Below are 14,455 nucleotides of genomic sequence, written 5' to 3'. Positions count from 1 at the left end.
AAAATCTGCCAAATCCATATGGGTGGAGAATGCAAACGCTTCCTAGGTGGAGATCTGGTGACCTGCTTGAGAAAAATCGGGACATACGCTGATACTTATAGATAGCTCAGGAATGATGAAGAGAGCACCCGTGCACCTTATGAAGCTTCTGTTACCTATGCGCTTTGATACCCAGTTTTAAGGCCATCTTTGTGAATGTGAACTCAATAGCGTCTCGTCATTTGCGAACCAGCATAGATCGGACGTTTTGATGGTGGCCGAGCACGGACTTACTAGAAGACATATAAAGGGTGCTTTTTCAGCTATTTGTGCGGTTTATGGGCTGGTGGCATCATTGGACCGTACTTCTTCAAAGATGATGCGAATCGTTACGTAACTATGAATGGTGAGCGCTACCGTGAGATGATATCAAACTTTTTTGTTGTGCAAAATGCAAGAGCTTGACTTGCATGACATGTGGTTTCAACAAGGCGGCACATACCACATAGCACACGTAACAATGCACTTATTGAGAAGCGAGTTCGGTGTGCATTTTATTTCACGTTCGATACCGGTCAATTGACCGCCTAGATCATGCGAATTAACACCTTTTGACCATTTTTGTGGGGCTATGTTAAAGCTCAAATGTCGGCCGAAATGTTGACAAGACTATGCCAAAATTGGACTAAGCAAATGGACCTTTTGAGTAGCAGTCACGGTCAACATTTGCATGAAATAATCTTCAAACACCAAAGTATATCGATTCAAATAATTATTTCATGATTTTTTCTGAATTTTAAGTATTTTTTTATTTTTTTGAAAAACTTTATTATAGTTCTTAAAAAATCAACCTTTATTTGCGTTGGAGGGCTATAATTGCTTCATCCAGAATAAGACAACTGGCAGTCTTGTCAAAACCGGCATAAAGACTAAAAGCTATACTTGCGATCTTGGCGGTATAGAAAGGAATTTGGTCAGGACTTCGACATTGGATGGACATGTCCTATATACTTTCTTGTACAATAGACCACAGGATGTTCTTGATTAGCAGGCGTTAGATAGGATTGCGGATTTTATTGGCAATACTAAGGTGATAATTGGCTGTGACCTCAACGCAATGCATACAGATTGGGGAGATACCGCCGTGAATGGAAACGGTCCCATTCTTCACGGTCGGCTGAGGATGACATCGACCCTAAAGCTGATTAGGTGGGCCCACGAGAAGGACAACGTCGTCCAGTTCATACATCAACATCTTATGAGGACGAGTGGAATTCAGCAGTTAAACAGGGGACTGGAAATACTCGATTTCGATTCGGATCATAGGGCAATCCTTCTCGAGACTGAGAGACGTCAACCCAAGACTTCTTCAACCCAAGACTTCAGCAATGCGCTTGATTTGGCGCTGAGCAGATACGAATTGCCGACTGCTAGAAATTTTAGCAAAAATTGATGAGGCAATCGAAGGTATGGATAGGGCCTATGGGGCCACGTTTGAAAGCATAAGGAAGCTAAAGCTACATAAGGGAACTCTATGAAGATTGCTAGATGTCAAAATGGACCTCATACGCAAGAAGATGATTCTAAGAAGAACAAGAAAAAGAAGAATAAGAAGATTTAGAATAATCCTTCATCAAGAGTATGCATATCTTGGAGCGATTACTAGAAATCTGGGCAACATAATAGCCCAATGCATCGTCCGTTTTGAGGGGAAGAGTTAACTACGGATGCTCAACAGCATAAGACGGCACAACGAGATGTTTGGAAGACCCAAACATATAAGCGCCGCTAGTAGACGAAATAGAATTGGTGACGTTGTTGATGGGAATGGAGAATGCGTTAAATCTGATGAGGGGAAAGCGAATGTTGTCGCAAATGAACTGGCGAAGACCCAGATGGATGTATGTACCCCTAATTCGACGAGTGATATCTCTACTCCCAGAGAAGATGCATACATCCTGAAGACCACTCTCCATGAAGGGAATATGGCGGACGCCTCCACCATAGTAGATGGCCCACTTCAACCTATAAAGCTATCAGAGATCGGAATGACTCTCCGCAGGATGAATAATAAGAACAGTTCGGGGGATGATGGCATACTAAACTACAATATGTACTCCGCAGGACAGATATGAGGAAGTGCCGTTTTTTGGCGATAGTTTTTTACCACTGCCTAAATTTCGAATATATTCCCAAGGCGTGGAAGACGGCAAAGGTTTACCTTATTTTGAAACCGGGCAAGGATCCAACATCACCAGCGAGCTATAGGCCGATATCGCTGCTGTCATCGATTTCCAAGCTTTCGAGAATTGTATGCTGAAGGAGATGAACTGCTACATACAGGAATCCAGAGTACTAAGAGAGTCTCAATTTGGTGTCAGGAGGTCTACCTCGACGACACACACTCTAATGGTTCTAACTAATAGGATGGTGTACGGTTTCATCGTTCGAAGTGTCACAATAACGGCTAGTTTGGATTAAAAGAAAGCCTTCGACAAGACCTGGCAGGAAGGCATAGTGCGAAAGATGAGGATGTTCGGCTTTGAGGGATTTCTGATTCATATTGTGGAGGACTATCTCAGCGATAGGTCATTTAGCGTGGTGATAGCCGAGTCATGGTCTGCGACACAGAGAGTCAGGGCTGGAGACCCCACAGGGTTCTGTCCTTGGGCCAGTCTTCAACAATGTTTATCTCGCTGATATTCCAGAACCAACTAATGGGGAGCTTCTCCTCACATATGCGGACGATATTCTAGTCGCTTCGGCGCACTTCAGGGCAAAGAGAACCACCAGGAACCTGGAGCAATACCTCGACACTCTCAACGATTACTTTGAGAGATGGACACTTCACCTGAATATTCCAAAATGCAGGAAAATGGTCATTAGGGGCAAGAAATGGGGCCTCTATAGAAATGCCAGGTCCTACATCCCCTGCATCAAAGTCGGCGGGCAGACGGTGACGAACCACGAGTCGATAAAGTATCTAGGAGTGACATTACATGAGGACACGAATTTTTCCTGACATGTCGATATGCCTCTTGGACAAGGCGAAGGCCGCATTGTTGAGAAGGAAGAGTGGACTAAACAGAAGGATCAAACTGACAATTTATGAACACGACCCACGATGGTGTATACTTTTCCTGTGTGAATTTGTATATCTTTAAGCCAAATGGAAAGGATGAGGTTATTCGAAAGGAGAATGCTTAGTACTCTCTTGACCTAAGTACGATTGTGACAGAGCAGGGCCAGTACAGAAGCCCAGCAAATAGGAGAGTGTATGAGGGCGCCGGACTGCCCAGGATAAACGTGTTTATGGTCAACATGGCCATTAAACACCTGCAGGGATACATTACACACCCGAACGGGATCGTTAGCGACGCATACCTCACCCACCAGGAATTTGACGTCCTCAGGGATGCCGGAAAGGTCTTCGCCCTTACGTGCCTTGAACATATGGCTGATAGCAATATGCTATATAATGAATATGGTGAGCTAATGTACTACCATGGAAGATACGGGAGACAGAACTTCGAAGAAGCAGTATACACCAGTATCTGAACAATAGCGGCCCATTGGCACTTGACCTCTATTTGTAAATATATGTTAATAGCACCCACGACATATTGATTTATTGTTTTCTTTCTTTTTCTTTGTAAATATGTTTTGCCTGGAATTACATGCTTTGTTCACTTGTTTTAGATAAGATGTAGTTAGCTGCAGGAATAAGTCTTAGTTTACAACGATGAATCCCGATTTTTACCTTTTTATTCGGGGATGCCGGAAATGAATTTTAATTCAATATATTATTCCCATTGATGCTAGCGAGAATATATATGAAATATAAATGCATACCTCTAGGAAATATTATTATACAGTTAGAGTAAGATAACCTCTTGTAAATGTATATGATAAGTGAAATGGGAAAATAAAACGAAATGACTAAAATCATATTCACTTGTTTAGTATCATATTCTTTCAATCATAAACTTTACAAATCATTCACAAAACAGAGACTTGAAAATTATTTTTCCAGAAAAACAGAGAAATGTTTGCATGAGAAAATGAAACTTTTGAGAAATTAATAATTCTCTGATCTACATAAATGAAACCCGAATCTTGCCGTATTTTACAACTCGGCACGAGTTAAGACACATGGAACTGTTTCACTGACATTGAAAATTTTCTAATTTCCACTCAACTGTTCAGCATTTGCATAAAATTGCAATTATCTACAGTGATTTAAGAACTCAAATGGTTTTTGCCAATTACATGCAAATTATGAAGCCAAATTCAAATTGAATGCCCCCAGCTGTTATTAATTTAATTTATGGAAATAAAGAAGTGCAGTTTTTATGAATGATGAAGTATAACCAACCTTGCTTGCTTGAGAGGAAATTTGTGTTTTAATAATTTGCTGCTTATATTCATTTAATGGGAATAGGTTGGCTGGGATTGAAAAAAAGTTGCAATTACATAATAGAAACATCTCATTAAAACCAGTAAGGATAGGCTAAATTCGGGCGGATCCAACTATATAATACCCTACACCAAGCCTACAATTATAAATTCTGGCAACATGTATATGAGAGCTATATCTAAATCTAAACCGAATTTTTTTCGAACAGATCGTTTGAAAATTGTTGTTATTACGGCCATATAAGTGCAAATACGGCGATAAATTTATATGGGAGCTTTATCCAAAACTAAACCGATTTCGATGAAATCTTGCAGATATGTTAAGATCAGTAAGAAAACAATCCGCGCCAAATTTTGTGCAGATATGTTGAAAATTGGCCTTAAAAGAGTAAATCGGGCGAAATATATATAACCAAATCTGAGGCCTATATCCAAAACTGAGCCAATTGTAGTGAAGTTTCGCATATATGTTTAGATGAGTTAAAAAACAATGTGTGCCAGATCAGTCGAAAATTGTTGTTACCACGGCCGAAGGATGGGGGTATATTCTTTTTGTCATTCAGTTTGCAACACATCGAAATATCCATTTCCGACCCTTAAAGTATATATATTCTTGATGAGTGTAAAAGTCTAAGACGATTTGTCAATGTCCGTCCGTCTATCTGTTGAAATCGCTCTACTGTCTTTAAAAATAGAGATATTGAGCTGAAGCTTTGCACAGATTCTTTTATTGTCCATTAGCAGGTTAAGTTCGAAGATGGGCTATATCGGACTATATGTTCATATAGCTCCGCCGATTTAGGATCTTAGGCCCATAAAAGCCACATTTATTATCCGATTTTGCTGAAATTTGGGGCAGTGAGTTGTGTTAGGCCCTTCGACATCCTTATCCAATGTTATATATGGTTCAGATCGGTTTATATTTAGATACAGCTAATAAAAATACCAATATTTTGTTATACACAATTAAACAATGACTTGTACTTATTAGTATTTAGTCCAAATCGAAACACATTTCGATATAGCTGCTAGGATAGGTCCTGGGACAGTTCGAAAAGGTTGAGTATTCTTTGCAAGTATTTTGAAGGGAGATAACATTAGTAAGCAACTACATTTAACGTATAAGCAATTTTTAATTAAGCGACTTTGTCAAAAAATTATTAATAACCATAAGTTATGACAACTAAAACTTTTCATTCCCTTTAGGATATGCCCAGTGACAGGTAAATAAGTCTCCAGTTTAGGACCGGTATAATTGGGGCAATTGACTACACATTTCCCGTAGGGATTCTACAAAGACAAAATTTGCTGAGACCTTTGCCGCCTTAAAATTATTTTTCTTAAGAACACAACAAAAACAAAACTTTAATGAAATTAAACATTCTCTAATGACAACACTTCGGCATGGACCGGCCCGCTTCGAAATTATTTATTTAAGAAAAGCTGTTTATAATATTTTCTAAAGACAACATTTTAATTAAATTTTTTCTAAAGACAACATTGTTATAAAAAACAAAGTTTCAATAAACTTTTGAATTTTCTTAAGACTAAATTTTAATGAATTTTTTTAAGGAAAAAATTTAACCGAAAAAGCTCTCTAAAGAAAACCTAACCTCGTGATTATTTTTAAAATCCAAAATTTCAACAAAAGATTGCATTTTGCATAAACATTTTTAAAGTCTTTTTATTATGCTTATCTGTCCCAAACAACATTTTCCTAAAATTTTTTCCATAGACAAATTTCAATAAATGTTTTTTAAGACAATATTCTAACCCATTACTCCTGACCCTCGATTCTTGTGTCCGATTTTGATGAAATTTTATATAGTCATAATTTAGAAAATTACCTTTTTTTAATATTTTGAATTTTAAAATTTTTTGAAAAAAATAATCTTTTTATATCCTAAGCCCCTATAACTAAAAATTTATTTTCTTAATATTTTGTGACCATTTAGCGAAGAAAACTAGATTTAATGATTTTGGCACCTGCTGTCAAAAGAAGTAGCATTATTGCCATTAATTAATTTTCTAAATATAGAAACCATCACATGTAACAAGACATTAAAACGGATTCCAGAAATCTCAATCCTAAGAATTTTGAGAAAGTAGGAAATTTAACAAATTGCCTACTTTTGACAAGCTTATTATTGTAACTGGTTTCAGTTGTCCACTTTACGCCAATCCAAGTTTCATTACCATACCTCTTTCCTAAATCGAGCTGGAATATTTCTAAGGCAGCTCTATTTGTTAGGTATTTTTCATCGTTAATGGATTAATGAAATTTTTATACCTACCACCGAAGGATGGGGGTATATTCATTTTGTCATTCCATTTGCAATATATCGAAATATTCATTTCCGAACTTATAAAGTATATATATTCTTGATCAGCATAAAAATCTAAGACCATCTAGACATGTCCGTCCGTCTGTCTGTAGAAATTAAGCTACAGTCTTTAAAAATAGAGATATTGACCTGAAACTTCGCACAGATTCTTTTTTTTTGTCCGTAAGCAGATTAAGTTCGAAGATGGGCTATGTCGGACTATATCTTGATATAGTCCCCATATAGACCGATCCGCCGATTTAGGGTCTTAGGCCCATAAAAGCCACATTTATTAACCGATTTTGCCCTTTGCCGTTTATTATCCGATTTTGCTGAAATTTCAGACATTGAGTTGTCTTAGACCCTTCGACATCTTTCTTTAATTTGACCCAAATCGGATCACATTTGGATATAGCTGCCATATAGACCGATACCTCGATTTAAGGTTTTGGGCCCATAAAAGACGCATTTATTGTCGGACGTCGTCGAAATTTAGGACAGTGAGTTATGTTAAGCCCCTTGACGTACTTCTGCAATATGGCACATATCGGTCCAGTTTTGCATATATAGACCGCCATATATATAGACTGCCATATAGACCGATCTTTCGGTTTTAGATTTTGGGGCCATAAAAGAGCATTTATTGTCCGATGTCGCCGCAATTTGGGACAGTGAGTTCTGTTAGGTCCTTCGACATCCTTCTTCAATTTGGCTCAGATCGGTCCAGATTTGGATATAGCTGCCATAAAGATCGATCTCTCCATTTAATGGTTTGGGCCCATAAAAGGCGCATTTATTGTCCGATGTTGCCGAAATTAAGGACAGAGAGTTAAGTTAAGCCCCTTCACATATGTCTGAAATTTGGTCCAGATCGATCAAGATTTGCATATAGCTGCATATAAACCGATATCTCGATTTAAAGTCTTGGCCCCAAAAAAGGCGCATTTATAATCCGATTTAACTGAAATTTGACACAGTGACTTATGTTAGGCTTTTCGATATTCATGTTGTATATGGTTCAGATCGGTTTATTTATAGATATAGCTACTAAAAATACCAATATTTTGCTATACACAATTGAACAATGAATTGTACTTATTAGCATTTGGTTCAAATCGGAATATATTTCGATATAACCGCTATGGGACATAAGGTATGCAATTTTCACCGGATTTTGATGAAAGGTGGTTTACATATATACCCGAGGTGGTGGGTATCCAAAGTTCGGAGCCGAATATGGTCTGAATCAGTTCATAAAACCCATATTAACCGATATCTACATTTTACTTCTTGAGCCCCTATAGATCGCAATTTTTTTTCCCAATTTAACACAAAGACTTTTACTATGGTCTCCAATGTACAAACCAGGTATAGGTCCATAACTTGGAAATTGCAATATAGCGCCAATAGCATAGTTAATCCATATTAATCATTATTCGATGTTTTCCATTGAAGTTTCGGTAATCGACTGAGTTTATTATTTATGAATCCATTATTCTCTGGGATATTGCCTAAATATCATTTACCAATGACCCAACTTGAAATCATTACGCAAAACCAAATATTTTCTTTCCTTTCCATTCGCATCTTCATCTATAGATTTTTGTTCTTTATGATAAAACTATATATATTTTTAAAGGTAATTGTGAAAAATTAATAAAAAATTAATAAGGTTGGGACATATCAAACTTTTCTGTGACCATTACCTTGGCGCTTTCGTCAAGATATTGTTATTTAGCATATTTAATGTGGTAGAAGTAGGGGCCGAAGGTTTGACGGTTTTAGTTTTGAAAGTTTCGTATTAAATAACTACTGTCATTAAACACTACAACTGACATTTAAGCCGATCGGTTGCACTATCACTCAATGATGGGAATTTCGCCGATGATCTGCAAACAATAGAAGAATTTATTGTACCGCAGAAAATTTAAATTCATTATAAAAATCAGCAAAAAGAAACCTATTTATGTTATAGTCAGTATTCTTTTTTTTTGTCTTCCCAGAATTCCCCATATGCCTTAAAAGATACAACAAGCAGCACGGCTGCCTGGACCTCAACGGCGTTGCAGCCCTCCAGTTATTATGCCTACGATCCAACATTTGGTGCGTGCGGGTAAGTGAAAATGTAAGTTTTAATGGTGCAAAAAAATTTCATGTTAACGCAAAATTAAACATTTGCAAATTTACCCCACTCCCTACACGGCGAGTGCAAATGCAAAAGGCAAATTGGAATTAATTTCATGTGGTATTTTACAACAAAGATAGCTAAAGAAGACGTTTATTTTTTAACGAAATATTGAGAGAATTTTGAGTTGGAAACCATGCTCTTGAGCTTTAATGCTGCAAACTCTACAAACTCGATAGAAAAATTTTATGCATCATTAATAGAGATGGGCGATAGGTATATACCCAAAAGGTATTTACCCGGTAAATTGGGTAAAACCCGGGTATTTACACATTTATACCCAAAAGAGGGGTACTTATAATTTTGCAGATATCTGGGTATAAAAATATTTTTAAAAATTTGTTGATGATTTCGTAGTCTTTGTATGTAAACCTTAGCTTGTGATCTCATAAAATCGGATTTTAGTCATATAAAGCCGTTAGACCGATCACCAGACTTATAGTCTTGAGGCAATAAAATGGTAATTTTTCATCCGATTTCAATGAAATTGGGCACAGCGAGATCCGGTACCCCTCTAAAGCTTTTTGTTGAATATCGTCCAGATCGGACCATATTTGGATATAGCTGCCATATAGACCGATCTCCCGAAATAGAGTGTTGAGCCCATAAAACGAGCATTTTTTATCCGATTTTGATGAAATTTTGAAACAGCGAGTTTGAATCGATTTCGAGCGCTCCACCAGTAATGTCGAAAATCTAAACCGATTTTTTCGAATTTCAATAGGCTTCGTTTTAAGGCCGAAAAACATGCCCATACCAAATTTTAAGGCGATCGGATGAAAATTGCGACATGTAATAGTTTGTACACAAATGAACATGGACAGACGCACAGACGATCCGACCGACAGACAAACGGATAGCTAATTGGAATCAGAAAGTGATTCTGAGTTGACCGGTATACTTATCAATACAAACTATTTCACTTAATTATAATACCCTGTACCACAGTAGTGGTGTACGGTATATAAATACGAAAATTATAACGAGCATGATTACTGTTGTTATTCAACTGACAGTCATAATAAAGCTAAGTTTTACGGGTTGCTATTTAAATTTAAGGTTTTTGCTAAACTGTTGCTTTCAGATTTGGTTGTTAATTTTTTGTTAGATTTCTTTGCCCAGCTGAAAGCAATAGGTTTTGTTTATGTTTCGGTTTGGAATAGAAAAAACAAGTGAGAGAATAGAAAAAAACAAGTTCGGCCTGGACGAATTTCATATACCCTTCACCATGGATCGCATTTATCGAGTTCTATGCGCGGTATCTCTTTTTAGGCAAACAAAGAATATTTAATAAGAACTGTTATGCTGTTGGAGCTATATTAAGTTATAGTCCGTTTCGGACCATAAATTAATGCAGAACATTGTAGAAGTCATTGTGTAATATTTCAGTTCATTCGTATAAGAAATGCGGCTTGTAGGGGCTCAAGAAGCAAAATCGGGAGATAGGTTTATATGGGAGCTTTATCAAGCTATAGGTCGATTAGGACCATATTAGACAATATTGAAGGTCACGAGAGAAGCCGTTGTACAAAATTTCAGCCAAATCGGATGAGAATTGCGCCATCCAGAGGTTGAAGAAGTCAAGATCCTAGATCGGTTTATATGGCAGCTATATCAAAACATGGACCGATTTGGTCCATTTACAATACCAACCGACCTACACTAATAAAAACTATTTGTGCAAAATTTCAAGCGGCTAGCTTTACTCCTTCGAAAGTTAGAGTGCTTTCGACCGACAGACGGGCGGACGGACATGGCTAGATCGATATGAAATTGAAATGACGATCAAGAATATATTGGGTTGCCTAAAAAGTAATTGCGGATTTTTTAAAAGAAAGTAAATGCATTTTTAATAAAACTTAGAATGAACTTTAATCAAATATATAATTGCCATTTTGTTCGATAACCTTTTGCCATCTTCCTGGTAAATTTAGTATTCCACGCTCATAGAACTTTTGGCCTTTATCTGCAAAAAACTGAACCAAGTGCGATTTTATAGCCTCATCATTGCCGAAAGTTTTACCATTTAAGGAGTTCTGCAAAGATCGAAATAAATGGTAGTCTGATGGTGCAAGGTCAGGGCTATATGGTGGATGCATCAAAAGTTCCCAGCCAAGCTCACTCAGTTTTTGGCGAGTGACCAAAGATGTGTGCGGTCTAGAGTTGACCTGGTGGAATATGACACCTTTACGATTGACCAATTCTCAGGGCTATATGGTCAAGGTCAGGGCTATATGGTGGATGCATCAAAAGTTCCCAGCCAAACTCACTCAGTTTTTGGCGAGTGGCCAAAGATGTGTGCGGTCTAGAGTTGACCTGGTGGAATATGACACCTTTACGATTGACCAATTCTGGTCGCTTCTCCTTGATGGCTGTATTCAATTTGTCCAATTGTTGACAGTAAACATCCGAATTAATCGTTTGGTTCCTTGGAAGCAGCTCAAAATATACCACACCCTTCCAATTGCACCAAACAGACAGCATAACCTTCTTTTGGTGGATATCAGCATTTGAAGTGGTTTGAGCTGGTTCACCATGCTTGGACCATGATCGTTTTCGACTACCGTTGTTGTAAACAATCCATTTTTCATCTCCAGTTATGATTCGTTTTAAAAACGGATCGAATTCATTGCGTTGATTCGGTTTGTTTAATGAATTTCTTTCAATACAATTGGTACCCAAATATCAAGCTTTTTCACCAGTCCAAGACTTTTTATGTGATAATGAACGGTTGATTTTGGTATATTTAACGTCTCTCCTATCTCACGCTCAGTTACATGACGATCCAATTCGATTAATGCTTAAAATTTGTCAACGCCGAGTATATGAAAAATCAGCAATTACTTTTTGGGCAACCCAATATATACTTTATGGGGTCTTAGACGCATATTTCGAGGTGTCACAAACAGAATGACGAAATAAGTATACCCCCATCCTATAGTGGAGGGTAAAAAAATGAGATGATGCTTCAGGTCCAGTAGGACATACTTCTGCCATAACGGTATTGTATAGACGGAACTTTTTTATTGCCATCTGGAAATATATGTTACACGGATGAATCGAAGCTAGAGGACATAGTGTGCCGGGGTGTTTACATTTAGAACTCAGGGACTGAGATTTGTTAGCAACTGCTTAACCATAATATAGTCCTGCATGCAGATATCTGGGCGATCACGTAATGCTTGAGGTGCTTTGTGTTTACGCGAACCTCTCAAGTGGGAACATGATTACGGACAGTAAACTGGTCAATAGGGCTGTAACATCCAGGACGTTAAGGTCACGGACGGCCTCGGAGTGTAAGAAGAAGATTAACGCCATGTCTGGTATGATAAAATCTGTGTCGTTTGGTTGCCGGGTCATAGCGCAGTAAGGGGAACAAAAGGGCGGGCGAATTGGGCGTGGGCGCTAGAGGACTGCAATCAGTTAACTTGATGAAGTTTTAGGGGACGACTAAGTAGAACTGCCAAAATATCGGTGACATTATTGAGGTGTTACAAAAGGAATGACTGGATTAGTATACCCCCATCCTATGATGGTGGGTATAATTACTGCTTTCCAATTTTTAGCAGACTTTCTGCTGTTACAGCAAAAAATTTTCGTGTTTTGTTTCAACAACAACCACAAGCATTCTGACAACTTTGCATAGCAAAGAGGCTTTGTATGCTGCTGAGAATCAAATCTTGGTTCAGAGTTCGATATATCTCCCCTAGGAAGTAGCGACCACAATTTTTAAACGATTTCACAAATTTACCAAAAAAAAAAAAAGATTTGGATATAGCTACCATATAAAGACAACAACTGACAGACCCAGAAGCTAGATTTTGATTTTATTCTCATAATTTCTTGGGCGATTTTTTAGATTTCGACATTTTACCCACCCTAATAAACAAAACATGGTTTAAGAGTCATTTAAGCTTAAGGCTTAAAATGGTCGGTGCAAGAAATCAACAACGCATGTTCATAAAATCATACCACCATGTTGATAACATTTTCAACAAGATTTGTTCATTTTGCAATGCCTTTTTTGGTAACCCTTGCCTTCCTAATAGAGTTGTATGAATTATATGTAGCAATCAAATCGGGAATTTATTGAGGCTTCAATTGTCTCAAAAAGACATATCAGGATACCGGTACTAAGGGGGGCATATATCACCGTATTGACCGATTGGGATAAAAATTGGCACTAATGTTTTAAGTCATAAGATAGGGTTTAGGGTCAAATTTCGAATAAATCATGTGAAATTTTAGGCATCTAGAGAATCAAGAAGTCAAAACCATTTTATATGGGCGCCATATCTGTTTATAGACCGATACGGATCATACTTGGCATGGATATGGGAAATCATAATACAATCTTTGTTCCAATTTCAGCCAAATCGGATGCAAATTAATGCATCTAAGGATTCAAAAAATCAAATTAGGAGATCGGTTTATACACCCAAACGTACTCACCATATGGTAATATTGTAATTACAAATTTTGGCCATGAACATTCCATTAAGGAATAAGGACAAATTTCTCACATATCATTGAGTGCAGCCCAATTAAAGTTTAAGCTCAATGATAAGGGGCCTCCTTTTCATAGCCGAGTCCGAACAGCGTGCCACAGTGCGACACCTCTTTGAGGAGAAGTTTAACATGGCATAGTACCTCACAAATGTTGCATTAGGAGGGGAAAACCACCGCTGAAAATCTGTCTGATGGTCTCGCCAGGATTCGAACCCAGGCGTTCAGCGCCATAGTCGGACATGCTAATCTCTGCGCTACGGTGGCCACCATATGGTATTGATAGTATAGCAACACCGTATGGTACAAAAAACAATAACGGGTGGTATGTATGAACCATAAAATGATTAGTACTTTTTGGTACTAGCCTTATTACCGAATTGGTATTGGTTTGTATACCAATCTGTTATTGGATTTAGTACTAGACCGTTATTGGTTTTAGTACCAAAACGTTATAGATTATTCCACCCCCAATGAACCCCAAAAAACATTGAAAATAATTTTTAATTGTTTTCCATGCCACCGCCCTAAGTTGGTTCATGTCTGGTATTGTGTCTCTATTGTGCCGGTATCTGTTGGACACGAAAGTCGGGCAATGACAAAGGAAATTCTCCAATGTCTCATTATTTTCCACACATGCCCTACACATGCTATCACTTGCCGCACCGATTTAACATAAGTGAGCTCGCAGTCTTATGTATCCCGTTATGATGCCAATAGCTATACTAACCTCCATCTTGCTTTCTTTCAGTAAAAGCCTCGTCTTCTCACGATCTGGATTCCCCGTCGTCCTACCGACCGTTTCGCTGTTCCACAATGTTGCAGGCGCATTCGTCACCCACTCCCTTAACTCGGAATGCGTCGACCCGAAAGGCTTCAGGTTAACCAAGTTTATTGACGGCAGTCCTCTGGCCTTCACCGCCAAATCGTCTGCCCTTTAATTTCCCCTCACTCCGTTATGGCCTGGCACCCAAACGATGCGGAATTTTACATCCGTGAACTTACCGTCTTGGTTGTTATTGCCCTTATGGCAATTTTACTGTCG

At 38.0% G+C, this 14,455-nt stretch overlaps 1 protein-coding gene across 1 annotated transcript in view; it reads left to right on the top strand.

Annotated features, from left to right (window-relative positions):
- The window catches only part of LOC106094809 (homeobox protein caupolican), a 204,175-nt gene that overhangs the window by 143,772 nt on the left and 45,948 nt on the right, over positions 1 to 14,455 (top strand). The window contains exon 3 of the mRNA XM_059367969.1: positions 8,723 to 8,832. Within this exon, the coding sequence (XP_059223952.1) occupies positions 8,723 to 8,832 (110 nt within the window). The remainder of the gene's footprint in view (positions 1 to 8,722; positions 8,833 to 14,455) is intronic.

Source organism: Stomoxys calcitrans, chromosome 1, assembly GCF_963082655.1.
Source record: "Stomoxys calcitrans chromosome 1, idStoCalc2.1, whole genome shotgun sequence".
NCBI lineage: Eukaryota > Metazoa > Arthropoda > Insecta > Diptera > Muscidae > Stomoxys > Stomoxys calcitrans.
This window is presented reverse-complemented; position numbering and strand designations above follow the sequence as displayed.